General features: G+C 44.4%; 1 protein-coding gene across 3 annotated transcripts in view; it reads right to left on the reverse strand.

The window, feature by feature from the left end:
• Positions 1-559: 559 nt before the first annotated feature.
• Positions 560-15,599, reverse strand: part of PERM1 (PPARGC1 and ESRR induced regulator, muscle 1) — a 619,718-nt gene continuing 604,678 nt past the window's right edge. For 2 of the 3 annotated variants that reach the window (XM_068240725.1, XM_068240728.1), the window contains 3 exons: positions 9,541-9,957; positions 9,303-9,419; positions 560-1,640 (listed from right to left, as the gene is read on the reverse strand). In XM_068240725.1, coding sequence (XP_068096826.1) covers positions 1,543-1,640; positions 9,303-9,419; positions 9,541-9,957 — 632 coding nt within the window. In that variant the 3' untranslated portion in view covers positions 560-1,542. The remainder of the gene's footprint in view (positions 1,641-9,302; positions 9,420-9,540; positions 9,958-15,599) is intronic. The other variant, XM_068240727.1, reaches the window with a different exon arrangement.

Consider the following 15,599-nt stretch of genomic DNA (forward strand, 5'->3'; position numbering starts at 1 on the left):
TTTTGCTGTTCCCCGCTGCTTTCTTGGTGATAAAATCACTGTTTTATTCATTGTTTTTGTAAACAATGAAGATGGCTGCCAAACAGGAAATACATCATCAGAGCAGGTGCCCGTTTGCAGTGGCTCCTCTCAAGCCTGAATTGACTGTTGAAATGTTTTATTTCCAGTGTTGCCTTAGCTGCTTGTCTGGGCTTTGAACTGATATTTCTGCACTCACAGCTGTTCACAAGGTCACAGCTTCGTGAGCCTCAGACAAGCTGGCTGGAAGCAGAGACCTTGCCTGTGACTCATGCACACAGCACACAGGAGAGCAGAGGGGGGAGTGGAGGGGGCATGCATAAGTTCTCCCTATCAGCAGAGGCAGCACATTCCTCCCTGGGTGGACAAAGCTTGACAAAGAAAAGAAGATTATATATATTACAGAGACAGTGCAACTAGAAAAGGCTGCAGTAATCCAGACCACCTTAGAACAGGTATAGGAACTTATAGGATAGAAGAAATAAGGCTGAACATTTTGTTACAGTCTCTTTAAGTGATTCTCAAAACACATAGTCAAAACCATGGAGAATTTTTTTTATTTTTAGAATTGGAAAAATAGTTTCAGAATTTTATTCAAAATAATCATTTTTTTTTTCTGTGCATGTTTATCCTACAGCTTTGTCATAAGTATGATGCTCACAGTAGGTTTACCTTAAAAAGCAAAAATCCATATCGATATCAGTTAAGGTTCCCTTTAAAGGAAACTGAGACGGGCTTAATACATACTTGCCTGTGGCTTCCTTCAGACCCATGTGGTCCGTGTGTTCCCTTGCCGTCCTCTCTGACCGCTCCGTTCAGTAGATATCCCTCCTGGTATTCTGGCCGGTCACACTCTTCTGCGCATGCATGGCCTGGCCACGCAAAACACCCCCCCATCGCGCTCCCGCAGCTGGAGCATTGCACAGGCACAGAACATTCCCAGGCACGCATGTGCAGAAGTCCATGACTGGCCAGATTACAGGGAGGGATATCTACTGAACGGAGAGGATGGTGAGTGAACCCATGGACCTCATGGGGCTGGAGGAAGCCCCAGGTAAGTATATATACAGGTATTAAGCCAGTCTGAGGTACACTTTAAGTTTTCAAGACTTTATACCCTGCAGGTATTATCAGTGCAACTCTGAGCTAGGCCTGTTTCCTTAGCACTGGTAATAACCTACATTTCCTTGCAAACATCCAAGCACATGCTTTGAAAACCTCAAAAACATGTCCGTCCCTCACTGCTTGGCTCTTGCCAGGTTCCTCTTATACACATGCTGGTCCTTCAGCGTTGTCCACGTGGCACTCTATAATGAACTGATACATTCAAAGCTGAAGCAGTGAGCTTACTTTGTAGACTAAATGCTACCTTCAGTCACAGGGGAATGGAAGAACTACAAGCTACAGACAAATCTACATACATATTGGAGGCTTCTGTATCCAATCTGCTGCTGTTACTTCAGTGCAATCCTGGTCATTTTTCTTGTCTACAGTTAAGTGACTCCATCTTGTAGGTAGGCAAGATTAGGTTTCTGGTAAAGGTTGCAGCGAAGACTCCCTTCGTTTCCTGTGTCTGCGCAAATATCGAATGGCAGAGATGGCACCAATGTTCGCCAAAAGGACTAAGGAAAACAAAAACAGCTTTGTAAGATTATCTTCACCACTGAAGCATATCCAAATCACATTTTATCAGCAGCCTTTTAGTTAACATTATCATCTTTCTATTTTATAGCAGTTAGGGCCCGTTTCAACTATCGCGAATCCGCATGCGTTATCCGCATGCGGATTCGCATAGCCAATACAAGTGGATGACCCTGTTTCCACTTGTCAGTAATCCTGAGCGTTTTTCTGTGCGGGAGAATTCTGCATGGAAGAGCCGTCAGAATTCGCACGCCGCTATGCGAATCACCATGAATGTATTTAATAGGGAAATCGCATGCGGTTTTGGCATGCGTATTTTACCGCAATTTCACATGCGATTTTGCATAGGAACTAATGTTAAATCACACAGGCAGTGACATGGTTAAAATCGCATCAATACTAACCTATGCAAAATCGCAGTAAAATACGCATGCGGAATCGCACCCGCATGCGATTTCGTCAGCGAGGAATCAGCGGCGATTCCGCACCGCACAAGTGGAAATGGGCCCTTACACATTAGATTCCATTACCCAAAAGCTTTATTCGCTTTGAGGTCTATAGGCGTGGATAAATCACTAATTATATGGAAAAGATCTGGGAGGTCAAAAAATACTTGTAGTTAAACTCTATTTTACAAACTACTTAGCATCATATCTGAGCCAATCTAAACATCATGCAGTTAGTGACAATAAAAACAGCAGCACTTTAGTCACTGCCTAGAGCCCCATCCTAAGTCGGGTACACGCCCATGCTGAACCCCATATACCATGGGTCCCACAGGAGACAAGCTCAGCACACAGCCAACCATCCTATGCTGGACCAATCACACAGCAGGAAGGCAGGGCCCATTGGAAGGAGGCGAGATTAGGTAACTCCACCCTCCAAACTGTGCAGTGCTCTTCGTTGTTGACTACTAGAGCCAGGGAAAAGTAAGTAGGTTGCACCCACTAACTCCATTAGCTCCACCAACATGGCATCCATTAAACCACCCATATCTCCACTCACTTGGCACATAGCAATACTCCTGTATCCCCACTCACACAATAACCAGTACACCCCTACAGGCACCCAGTACATTCCAAGTCCATCTTCATAGGAAACGCAGAACTCTCTTAGCCCGCAACCAGTGCCCAGTATCAGCATCACCATAGCCTGCACCCAGCACCACATGGCACCCAGCACCCACATAGCCCATACCTAGCAATCATGTGGCACCCAGTACGAGCCTTAGCCTTCATCCAGCACCAACATGGCACTCAGTACCCCCATAGCCTGCACTCATCACCTTCATGGCACCCAGTACTTACATGTCACCTAGTTCCTCCCCTAGCTTGCACCTAGCTTCCACATGACATCTAGCACTAACATAGCCTGCATCCAGAACCTACATGGCATCCAGTACCTCCCCTAGTTTGCAACCAGAACCCAAATGGCATCCAGCACCTATGTAGCCCACACCCAGCACCCACAAAGCCCACATCCAGCATCCACACGGAACCCAGTACACCCCACAGCCTTCACCGACGTGGCACCAAATACCTGCCAAAGCCTGCACTTATCACCCAGATACCTAACACCCATATGGCACCCACTACCCTTCCTAGTATTCTGCCGCATGACACCCAGCACTGTTTAGTAGCACTGCCTACAGCTTTGCACCCACACCAGTTTCACACCCAATACTGCTTAGCACTCACTGTACCTCGTCACTTGGTTACTTCTTGTAGCCTCTGATGAGGCGGGAGAGCCTATGATACAGCTGTTAGGCTTAAAGAGAATCTGTATTGTTAAAATCACACAAAAGTAAACATACCAGTGCGTTAGGGGACATCTCCTATTACCCTCTGTCACAATTTCGCCGCTCCCCGCCGCATTAAAAGTGGTTAAAAACAGTTTTTAAAAGTTTGTTTATAAACAAACAAAATGGCCACCAAAACAGGAAGTAAGTTGATGTACAGTATGTCCACACATAGAAAATACATCCATACACAAGCAGGCTGTATACACCCTTCCTTTTGAATCTCAAGAGATCATTTGTGTGTTTCTTTCCCCCTGTATCTCTCATGCACTGAAGTGTCAGGCTGCTCTTTTCTTCCTGCAAACAGCTTTGTCCTTGTCTGTAATTCCTCAGTATGTGAAAGCCCAGCCAGCTCAGATGACGATTTATCCAGCTTGTAAAAGATAAGAGAGAAGAGAGAAGCTGCTCTAATCTAAATAATACACAGGCAGTGTGCATAGAGAGGCCTGGAACGGGGAGTTCATAGCGGAACCACAACACTGAAGAACTTGTCAGCCTTCCAGACACAGGCTGACAAGTCTGACAAGAGAGAGATAAGTTGATTTATTACAGAGACTGTGATAGCAGTAAGTGCTGCAGTTAGCCAGAACACATTAGAATAGCTTTTGGAACTTGTAGGATGATAAAAAACAGGATGCAATTTTTGTTACGGAGTCTCTTTAAGCCTGATTTAACCCTTCACTGATGGATCCTAAATGTGTTTTTACTATTGATTAAAGTGTGGATTGATGCCCTTCTTATGCTTCTTTGGATGTTGTACTGTGCTGGAACCGCAGTGAGCACACCTCTTTATGGCCACTAGTACTCCCTGTCAGTTCATCTGGTGTCTTTCTACTCTGGTAACTTGGCACCCAATACTGCTTAGCACCAGCTGCAACTTGGCACTCAGTACTGCTCACCACTCACTGCAATTTAGCACTCACTGCTACATATTACCCAGTACTGCTTAGCACCCACTACAACAAGGTGCCCAATACTACTCAGCACTCATTGCAACTTGCCAACTGCTCCTACTTAGCACCAAATACCACTTAGCACCCACTGCAGCTTGGCACAGACTGGACATTGGCACCCTAATGCGCTCTAATGCACACAATGGACCTTAGTATCAACTGTGCATCAGTAGTAACTGTATCTTAGCACCCACTGGACCTTGACACCCACCAGGGCTGTTTTTAGGGGTGGGCGAGGTGGGTGTCCACCCAGGGAGCAGATCAGGAGGGGGATGCAGCACAGTAGAGGCGATCAGCAGACACACACAGTCACAAGAAGGGGGCCCGATTCCCCATCCCTCACCTCGGGCCTCCCTTCAGTACTCGCCTCTCCAGAAATTAGCACAGCTGGCACCGCAGGCAGGGAACATGGACTGACCTCTTGCGTGTTCCATAGGATCGAGCTACACATGCCGCCGGTCTTCTTTGTCTCCAGTGCTGCTCACTCTACACAATTTGTACACCCTCCCACTGGGAGGAATATAGCCTAGAAACTGCCCTTACACCCACTGCAGCCTAGCACCCATTGCAACTTAGCAAGCTTTGGACCATAGCACCTTAGCATTCTCTGGGCCTTGGCACCCTCTGCACTTCAGCACCCAGCCACTACCACTTGGCATCTACTATCTACCAAAGCCTGCACTTATCACCCAGATACCTAACAACCCATATGGCACCCAGTACCATTCCTAGCATGCACTTGCATGACACCCAGCACTGTTTAGCACCGCCTACAGCTTTGCACCCACACCAGTTTCACACCCAGTACTGCTTAGCACTCACTGTAACTTGACACTTGGTTACTTTTTGTAGCTTCTGATGAAGCGGGAGAGCCCATGATACAGCTGTTAGGCTGAAGCCTGATTAACCCCTTCCCTGCTGCAGTACCACTTGGCATCTACTGCTTCTTCACACTCACTGCATCTTAGCATCTACTGCTACTTTGCACCTACTACTTGCACATCTCTCACTGTTTGTCACCCAGAAAGACAGACAGACCAGGCACATAATATTTATATCGCACAATTCTGGCAGACTCAAAAACTACCTACCACTTGTCAGCACACTGTCTATCACTGCTTGTAGTAGACCTGTCACCTAATGCGCTGCCCTGAAAAGGCAGCGCTGCGTAATATGTTGGCGCTTTATAAATACAATAAATAAATAATGCCTGACTAACTATCACTGCTTCCCTGCTGCTAGAATGTACTCATCACTACTCGCCTGTTACTAGATTCTACCGATTGCTGCTAGCCTGCCATTAGATTCTACCTAGATTCTAGCTAACTGTCACTACCAGCCTGCCTACCATTAAAATCTAACTATTATTACCTACCTGCCACTAGAATCTACTAACCACTACTTGCCTGACACTAGATTCTACTGATAACTATTACACACTACTAGCATCTACGGCTCACTACTTACTCAACTCTAGAATCTATGTGCCAGCCACTAGAGTCTACCAATCATTACTAGCCTGCTGGTAGTATCTACCAATCACTACCTGCTCGTCCCCAGAATATTCCAGTTATGATGACCTACCACTAGAAACTACTGATTACTACCTACTTGCAGTTAGAATCTATTGATAACTACCAGCCTGCCGCTAGAATCTATTGATACCCACCACAAAAGTCTGTCACTAGCAGCTAGCCACTACAATCTACTGATCACTACCTGCCTACCACTAGATTGTGACTATCACGATCAGCTATTACTTACTTACTGATTAGTACTTACTAATCACTAGCAGAGGCACTGATCACCTTTGGCAGAGATTGTGCTATGACTGATGGCAGATATTGGTATCCATCTATAGCTGATATTAAGGGCCACCTATGACTGCTAACAGAGACTGAGAGGCGACTTGTAACTGCCAATGTGGGGGTAATCCTGTAAGTGCTTTAACATTGAGGGGCTCTGCTAAGAACTGCCATGCCTGGATTGTCATTTGCCTGGCAATACCTCCTGTGTACCTTCCTCTCTAATTAGATGCAATTCCTGAGAATATGACTTTCCCAGCATTCCCTCCCCCAAAGTGTTATCCAATCACTATGAGGGAGTTAACACTGAGAAAGTTGTGTTCTCAGGAGATGCTGCCTAACCTAGAAGAAGCCACATGGAAGTGGCAGCAGAATTAGTAACAGCGAGGCCCTATTGGCATATGCTGATGGTCCATAAACAACCCCTTTTAAAGGAAGAAGAAATGCCTCCCTACCCCCTGAGCCAGTCCTACCCTGGGGTGACCTAAGCCAAAAGATAGCTACAAGCGATCATTTGGCTTTAGTATATCAGGCTCACAGAGAGGTCCATTAGCAGTAAGCAATGACTGCAACAGTCATATTCCACAACAATGTTATAGATAAGATCCACATACAGTCATTTGTATTAATCCAGTTTTAAAGGAAGTTCCCTGCGTATCCTTACTACTATGTCTTTGCCATACACGGTTTTTTTTCGGGGGGGGGGGGGGGTTCTTCAACATTATTCACTGACAAATTCACTCCGTAGTATTATCTAAGCATCTGCATTATTATTTTTGTCATGTTAAGGCAATTTTCTAAGCTGATAGCTAAACAGGGGCATAGTGATAGCCATAGCAGTCATAGCAACTGCTATGGGGTCCTGGAGAGGAGGGGGCCTAGGTGGTACTTGATGTGTTCACCCTCTGACTTAGTCTCAGTGCCCATGGACTATTTGCAGTGTACATTGCAGGGAGATGGAAATTGCCCAACAAACTCATATCCATAGGGTAAGGGGCAGGTGGCATTGCTTAATAGTGCCAAGATTTGATGGCCCTATAAAAATGTTGCTATGGGGCCCCATAGTCTCTAGCTATGCCACTGTGGCTACATATATAGTTAAAATATATTGGGGTTGATTCACTAAGCTGCGCTAATGTCACATTTTAAGACAGGAAGAGGCAGACCTGCTGCCTTGTTTCCTCCTATCACTCTCCCATTCCCTCCTTGTCAGGGTAGTGAATGGGGCAGGGAAGAGGAAGGATCATCGCCACACACCTGTTTCTTCCTGTCTATAAATTTGACTTAAGCCAAAGGTCAGATTTTTTTCAAGGAGTGTTTATGGGGACCGGGGGTACTAGGAGGGGAATGGACAACACACAGAGGTATGCGGATCCAGCATGGACATACCTCTGTGCTTACCTTAGGTAGCTTTGCCTTGGGTCAGGAATCCTTTAAACAAAGCCCTGTCACTTGACAGTCAGCCGATTGGGCCAATCAAAGTGCAGAAATCTCGTCTTTTGAAGCCGCTGGACCTGCCGGGTCTCAGAGCGTGTTCAGTGGAGCGCTCATTAAACTATTATAACATAACGTTATTTAGTCACACGCTATGACTGAAAAGCGTGCTCTGGAGATAATTACCACTCGCTGCTGTCATTAAAGAGGACCTCCATACTAAATACAAAAATCCAGCAGCATGCAAGAAAAAGAGCGGCAAAGCTCACACCAGCTTTATGAGTGGATGGTGTATATCAGCTGACTGAGCTCATCCCCATGATCCACAATACTTCTGTGATTTTTCCATTCCTCTGTTCATTTACCCCAGTCCCCGTAAACATGCCTTGAAAAATCTGATCTTTGGCTAAAGTCAAAATTATACACAGGAAGAAACAGGTGTGTGGCGATGATCCGTCCTCTTCCCTGCCCCATTCACTGCCCTGGAAAGGGAGGGTGATAGGAGGAAACAATGCAGCAGGCCTGCCTCTTTCTGTCTTAAAATTTGACCGTAGCCAAAAGCCACATTTTTCAAGGAGTAATTCTGGGGACTGGGGGAACAAGGAGAGGAAGGAACAATGCACAGCGGTATGTGGATCCAGCACAGACATACCTCTATGTATATCTCTTGCCAAGTCCATGTCTTTCCTCCGGGACAAGAGTTGAGAACCATTCTCCCCACAGGCATCAAAAACAACAGTAAAACACAAGAGAGGTCATAAAACCTTCCTTGTCCATGACTGAAAAAAAGTTTCTCTGAATTTGACTTCAGGTTACACACAGTTGATTATGTGATCAGCAAAATTAAATTATAGTTTCAATTTATATCCCATGCCTAAGACACTGACTGCCCTTTTATGTGTTAAATGACGGGACGTTAGTCACCTACTATAGTAGTATGTTTAATTTTCACAACAAAAAAATTAAACTTTATTTACAAATATACAGAGTATCACAAAAAAATCCAACTTCAAAGCAAAGTTTTTGAGAGGCACACAGTCATAAAAGTCTTTCTCATATAAGAGCAACAGATTGCCCAGCGAGCTCATGGTGAACCGGAACTCCTAGGCGTGTGTAAGGTGCTAAAAATGACCAAAAAGCCATCTTACTAAAATGCTATGTAAAACAAAAGTTTGCCTTCTTGAAACATAAGGTATTTGCGATTATTTAGGCTGGAGTGAGCGTATGATGTCTCCCACGATGCATCACTCCTGAATATGCAAATCATCCTCTGTCGCCCTGGTAAGCTAGCCACACCTCCAAAACCGCTGGAATGCAAAGATGCGTCAGCTTGTTAATTGTACAGAGCCACAATAATCCAACATGCATACAGATTGTTTCATACTGGTTGGTCCTCATTAGTGCATGGCATGGATTAATGTGGCTCTATGGGGTAGGACATGAAACACCCAGCGTTAGAGATTTCCCAACAAACTCATGGTGAACCAGAGCTCCTATGAATGTGTAAGGGGGACCAAAAAGCCCTCTTACTAAAATGCTATGCAAATACCTTCTGTTTTAAGAAGGCAAACTCTTGTTTTGCATACATGAGCAAATACGATTGGGCAACCTTTATTTGATGAACCAGTATAAACTAATATACATTGAACACACCTGTTTTCCATCCATCTGAAGACTGCATGTCCGAAGATTTCACAGCCCAAGATGTAAAAGCAAGAAACACCAAGCATGCGTCACTCCGACTGGGGGACATATATGGAGCAAGAGAGCCTGCAAACAGACAAGTGTGTAAGTAAAGCCTTACAGCATTAACAAAGCTCTTTTTCTTTCAGACCTATTAATGTGTTAATGTGATCATGGGCTTAATTTGAAGTTACATCATCATTGCTACCTGTCGTTGCTATGTTTGTCTCTTCAGATATTCCATGGCTGTGATACCTAATGGGTTTTCCATCTCTGTCAAGACAGCCTCCCTTCACGGTAAATTCTTTCAGCCCATCAGGAACAATGGACTGGAAAATCCTAGAGACGCGTTGAGCCTGGGAAGATGGTATACTCAGCAAAATTCCTCCCCGGTTTTGATCTTGAGGCCCATCAGCAAAGAAAAACTCACAGGCTTCAGGCCAAGAGGCTTCCACAGAAGGTGCCGGAGCCAGCTCTACATTCGTACTAGGTTCTTCTGATGCACAGTCTTTCTTTTTTGTTGTATTGTCATCGTCATCCACAAAGAAATAATCATACATATCCGGAGTATATACAATTCCTTCTGCACCCGCCATGTGGGCTTCAGACTTAATGAGTCCAGGTTCTGAAACATCATCAAAGAAAAAATCATACATTTCAGGAAGCGTTAGGGCTGGGTTGGTATGTGATGCTGACGGGCATTGCATCGATGGACTCCTATCAGGGAAGGTAGGTGTTCCAGTATCTACAGTGGAAAATTCTGAAAACCCATCAAAGAAAAAATCATACATTTCAGACTGGGTGAGGGCTGTGTTCCTATCTGGAGCTGACTGGCTTTGAACTGGTGGGCTCCTATTGGAAAAGGTAAATGTTTCAGTTTTAACATTTACATATTCGGGAACATCATCAAAGAAATAATCGTACATCTCAGGAAGAGTCATTGCTGTGCCTCTGTGTGTTGCTGCCTGCTCCTGTGTTGGTGGATGGATACTGAGCTGAGAATGTCCTCTGATAGTAAAAGGGAGAGGGCTGCATTTAGGAGTTGCACCCTCAGCTCTGGGTTGTCTGGACTGTGTAAAACTGAAATCATGTGATTCTACAGTGATACTGGCTGCATGCTCAGCTATATCTGATCTGGCACTAGATAAATCCCAAATATCCAAAAGAGGGCTTTGGGGGTTTTGCTGCACGGCTGAGGAATTCTTATTGGCTTTGACAGTATTCCGCCGGTTCCAGCCCTGGGTATTATTCCCCATGTTGTCATGGAGAAGGCTGTTGGCGGGATTAGGGTCCTCTTTTTTATTTAAATTAGAATTTATATTTATGGAGTTTACAATTTCTTTTTCAACCACCAACTGTTCATATTGGTCACATTTTCCCAGAGGTCTTTGCAAATTGTTTACACAATAAAGATCACCCCCTTTAAGATCTGTAATTTTCTTGTGAATATCAGGTAGGTTTCCATTTAGCAAGATGCAACTTTGATCATTTTTTGCAATATCGGATGCATCATTAGCATCAAGTAACTGTGCACTGGCCTTAGATAGATCATTAGATGTTATGGAAATTGTCTGACTGTTGATGGTGGGCCCTCTTTCCATATCTTCGTTAGACGTCACAGAGGTGCTGATCCTGTCTGTAAGATGTTCTGTTTCCTTTTTATAATCATTGTTCTTGCTGCAGTTCAGAGTTCCCATCAATCCTACAAGACTTTCACTATCTGGACTGTCTTGTGATTTTTCTAAGGTTAAACTGGCTACATCATTTTCCTTCGGTTTTGAATTTAGTGTATCTGTCACATGGTTTATCTCCATCATCTTGGCCAGTAAAGTGTCCTTCTGACAAAGAAACCTGGTGACTGATCCAAACTCCTCCTCATCCTCGCTGCCCGACAGCACCTCATCCTGCGTACCAATCCACCTACTGGCTGTGTGTGTGGGTGAAGACAAGGCTAACTCTGTGATCTTTGGTTCCCGATGGTCTCCCACTGTTGGACATAAGCTGACTCGGATAAACTTTGGCTTGCCGGATGCAGTGGAACGTGCGGCATCTTCAGGTTCTGTGTCACTCAGAAAAAGTTCCTCCTCTGAGGCCAGAGTCACGTGCGTTAAGCCACATTCCTCAGCCGTGGAGTAAAATTCCTCCCAGTCACGGTCACTGATCTGAATACTATATTCAAAATTATCCATAGCTGTAAATGGGAAAATGTACAATATCAGTATGAAGTGCTAATAAAATCTATTAAGTATTACGAGAAGTAGAGATTCAATGAACTGTACATTTTATGAGACAGTAAAATACTTCAAGGGTCACTCAGCCAAAACTAATATTTTAAATAGCTGATCCACCCAAAACTTATAATTCAGGTTTGGCATATGAGCATGTATAAACAGCCAACTCAAAAAACTGTATCCACCATCTGAAATCTACCCATGAAGTCTGCTTCTCTGTTTCACAGCAAGGTGTTAGGGCCTTTTTCCACTAGCCTGCGATTTGCTTCTGATCGCAAATCGCAAGGTACATTAAACTAATGGAAACTGCAGCAGCAATTTCCATTAGTGCGATCCGATTGCGATGCGATTTTGGTCAAAGCGCAATCGTTGTCCTGCCGCGTTTTGTATGCGATTGAGCTGGACTATAATGAGTATAGTAGCTCAATCGCAAGCGCATGGTGGAAATTAAAACGCGATTGCGATCGCAATCGCATTTCATAGTGGAAAAGAGCCCTTAAGGTGTACAGTGGGAGTTGCAATAATGCAGAGAACTATCTACTTCAATCTGTGCAGCATCTTCTTCACAACTGCAGTGGGCTAACAGGTTCCTGTACTCTGTAGGGTATTTCCAATGGACATAATGGAAAAACAAAATTTTGTAAGATGAGGGACTCCATGCTTGTGTTTTCCCAGGGGATTACATACTGCAAACTTGGGCTCCTTTAAAGAGGAATAATAGTCAAGCAGTACAAAAAGCCTGCTCTCATTGCTGTTCTCCCAATAAACTAAATACTGGGATATGATAAAACTTTTTTTCTGTCACCATGCAGACAAGAATGTCAGTGGAACAGGCACATGACACTGCCTAAGCCAGTGATCTGCAAACTTGGCTCTCCAGCCGTTAAGGAACTACAAGTCCCACAATGCATTGCAGGAGTCTGACAGCCACAGTCATGATTTATAAAGGCAAATGCATTGCATAGCAGGAGAGCCAAGTTTGCAGATTACTGGCCTAAGCTATTGAAAGTCAGTAGAACAGGCACATGACACTGCCTAAGCTTTTGATTGGTTAGTGAGTGGGGGTGTTGTTAAGTGCCTACAAGCTGACTCTTTTTGCTTTTACAGTAATTACTGTTGAGCTTGGCTTCCCATAGGTCCACTTCAAAGGAGAATTGAATCTAACTGGAAATGCAGTTTGAGGCTCTTCAATGTGTTACTACACAAGTCCCCCATTTGTGGTTCACAGGCCTCTCAGCACTAAAATCTGTTATTTGAATGCCAGATTGATTACTATGGCTTCCTGTGGGAATTACTAGTGGTCACACATATCAGTAATAATGCTGCTTATCATTAAGCCAGAAGCTGTGTTCATTACTCAGCTAAACTGACAAGCAAAGTCATAGCATCTGACCTGCATACTTGTTCTAGCAAATGAGATGAAGTATAACATGATCGCCATGACAGAGAGACAGCTACCACTGTTTTAAAGAAATAAAAATTGGCAGTCTTTCTTTCGGTTTTAAATCTATCTAACCATATTTTTTTTTATAGAAACCAGTGATAAGAAGCACTCGAGGACTCAGGTCTGCACACTTGTCACAGGGCAGAGCTGTCTCACTGCTGACCTCTTCAATAACTGTCAGCAGCTGGTGTATGACTTGGCCAATTAGACAACACCACCAGTTATCCTCTATAAAAAAAAACCCTGTGTCTCTGCGTCCCGTGTCCGTGAGTGTGTCCTGCATTTGCACTACTGCACATGTGCCGCAGGGACACACTTTTTAACAGGGAGCAGGACAGCCAGGGGGGGGGGGGCCGGACGTGTGCGCGTGTGGCAAGTGGGCGCGCGCAGCGGACAGGCGGCAGGTGCGCTGGCAGGTGGCGGCGGTGATGGACCTAGCCCGTTTTTAAACGGGCTAAGGTCACTAGTTGATATATAATTTCTGGGAGGAATGACCGTTTAGCCATTTGCCAGTAGAATAGAACTATGTAATACAAACAGCACAGAGATTATGCTGAAAGCATTACATGACTGCTGATGGTACAACCAAGGCTGGATTTACCACTAAACAGTGGACGCCATTTATCAACGTGTCTGACAAACATCTTTTTTTCCTGTCAACAGCAAGCAGCAGGCTCTTATTTTCATTCTACCAGTGCATTGACAGCTTCAGATCAGTCTGAAAACAGTACACAAGCTTGCATGCTGTATCAGTTCAATGATTTGGCAAGGCCATGCCTGTGACCGCTATTTCACGCTGAATGAGTAGTGAACCAAAACATGCAGTTATTATGGACAGCATATGCTATACAAGGCTGCCAAAGCTTTTCAGTGAACACAGTAGTTGTCTACAATAGACGTAACCTATTATAGTCTACCTGAACTGATATGGGACAAGATATGAACTTGTCTGAGATGCCTTATTAATTTTTTTTTATTGCAAGGGTTAATGAACCAGTGCATTTATCTATGCAAATGAGGCCATGGAACAGCAGTGACATACAGTGGGTTGCAAAAGTATTGGGCCCCCTTGAAGTTTTCCACATTTTGTCCTATTACTGCCACAAACATGAATCAATTTTATTGGAATTCCACGTGAAACACCAATACAAAGTGGTGTACACGTGAGAAGTGGAAAGAAATTCATACATGATCCCAAACATTTTTAACAAATAAATAACTGCAAAGTGGGGTGTGCATAATTATTCAGCCCCCTTTGGTCTGAGTGCAGTCAGTTGCCCATAGACATTGCCTGATGAGTGGTAATGACTAAATAGAGTGCACCTGTGTGTAATCTAATGTCAGTACAAATACAGCTGCTCTGTGACGGCCTCAGAGGTTGTCCAAGAGAATATTGGGAGCAACAACACCATGAAGTCCAAAGATGACACCAGACAGGTCAGGGATAAAGTTATTGAGTAATTTAAAGCAGGCTTAGGCTACAAAAAGATTTCCAAAGCCTTGAACATCCCACGGAGCACTGTTCAAGCGATCATTCAGAAATGGAAGGAGTATGGCACAACTGTAAACTTACCAAGAAAAGGCCGTCCACCTAAACTCACAGGCTGAACAAGGAGAGCGCTGATCAGAAATGCAGCCAAGAGGCCCATGGTGACTCTGGATGAGCTGCAGAGATCTACAGCTCAGGTGGGGGAATCTGTCTATAGGACAACTATTAGTCGTGCACTGCACAAAGTTGGCCTTTATGGAAGAGTGGCAAGAAGAAAGCCATTGTTAACAGAAAAGCATAAGAAGTCCCATTTTCAGTTTGCCACAAGCCATGTGGGGGACACAGTAAACATGTGGAAGAAGGTGCTCTGGTCAGATGAGACCAAAATGGAACTTTTTGGACAAAATGCAAAACGCTATGTGTGGCGGAAAATTAACACTGCCCATCACTCTGAACACACCATCCCCACTGTCAAATATGGTGGTGGCAGCATCATGCTCTGGGGTGCTTCTCTTCAGCAGGGACAGGGAAACTGTTCAGAGTTGATGGGAAGATGGATGGAGCCAAATACAGGGCAATCTTGGAAGAAAACCTCATGGAGTCTGCAAAAGACTTGAGACTGGGGCGGAGGTACACCGTCCGGCAGGACAACGACCCTAAAAATAAAACCAGGGCAACAATGGAATGGTTTACAACAAAACATATCTATGTGTTAGAATGGCCCAGTCAAAGTCCAGATCTAAATCTAATCGAGAATCTGTGGCAAGATCTGAAAACTGCTGTTCACAAACGCTGTCCATCTAATCTGACTGAGCTGGAGCTGTTTTGCAAAGAAGAATGGGCAAGGATTTCAGTCTCTAGATGTGCAAAGCTGGTAGAGACATACCCTAAAAGACTGGCAGCTGTAATTGCAGCAAAAGGTGGTTCTACAAAGCATTAACTCAGGGGGCCGAATAATTACGCACACCCCACTTTGCAGTTATTTATTTGTAAAAAATGTTTGGAATGATGTATGATTTTCGATCCACTTCTCACATGTACACCACTTTGTATTGGTCTTTCACGTGGAATTCCAATAAAATTGATGCATGTTTGTGGCAGTA

This window comes from Hyperolius riggenbachi, chromosome 6 (genome assembly GCF_040937935.1).
Source record: "Hyperolius riggenbachi isolate aHypRig1 chromosome 6, aHypRig1.pri, whole genome shotgun sequence".
Lineage (NCBI taxonomy): Eukaryota > Metazoa > Chordata > Amphibia > Anura > Hyperoliidae > Hyperolius > Hyperolius riggenbachi.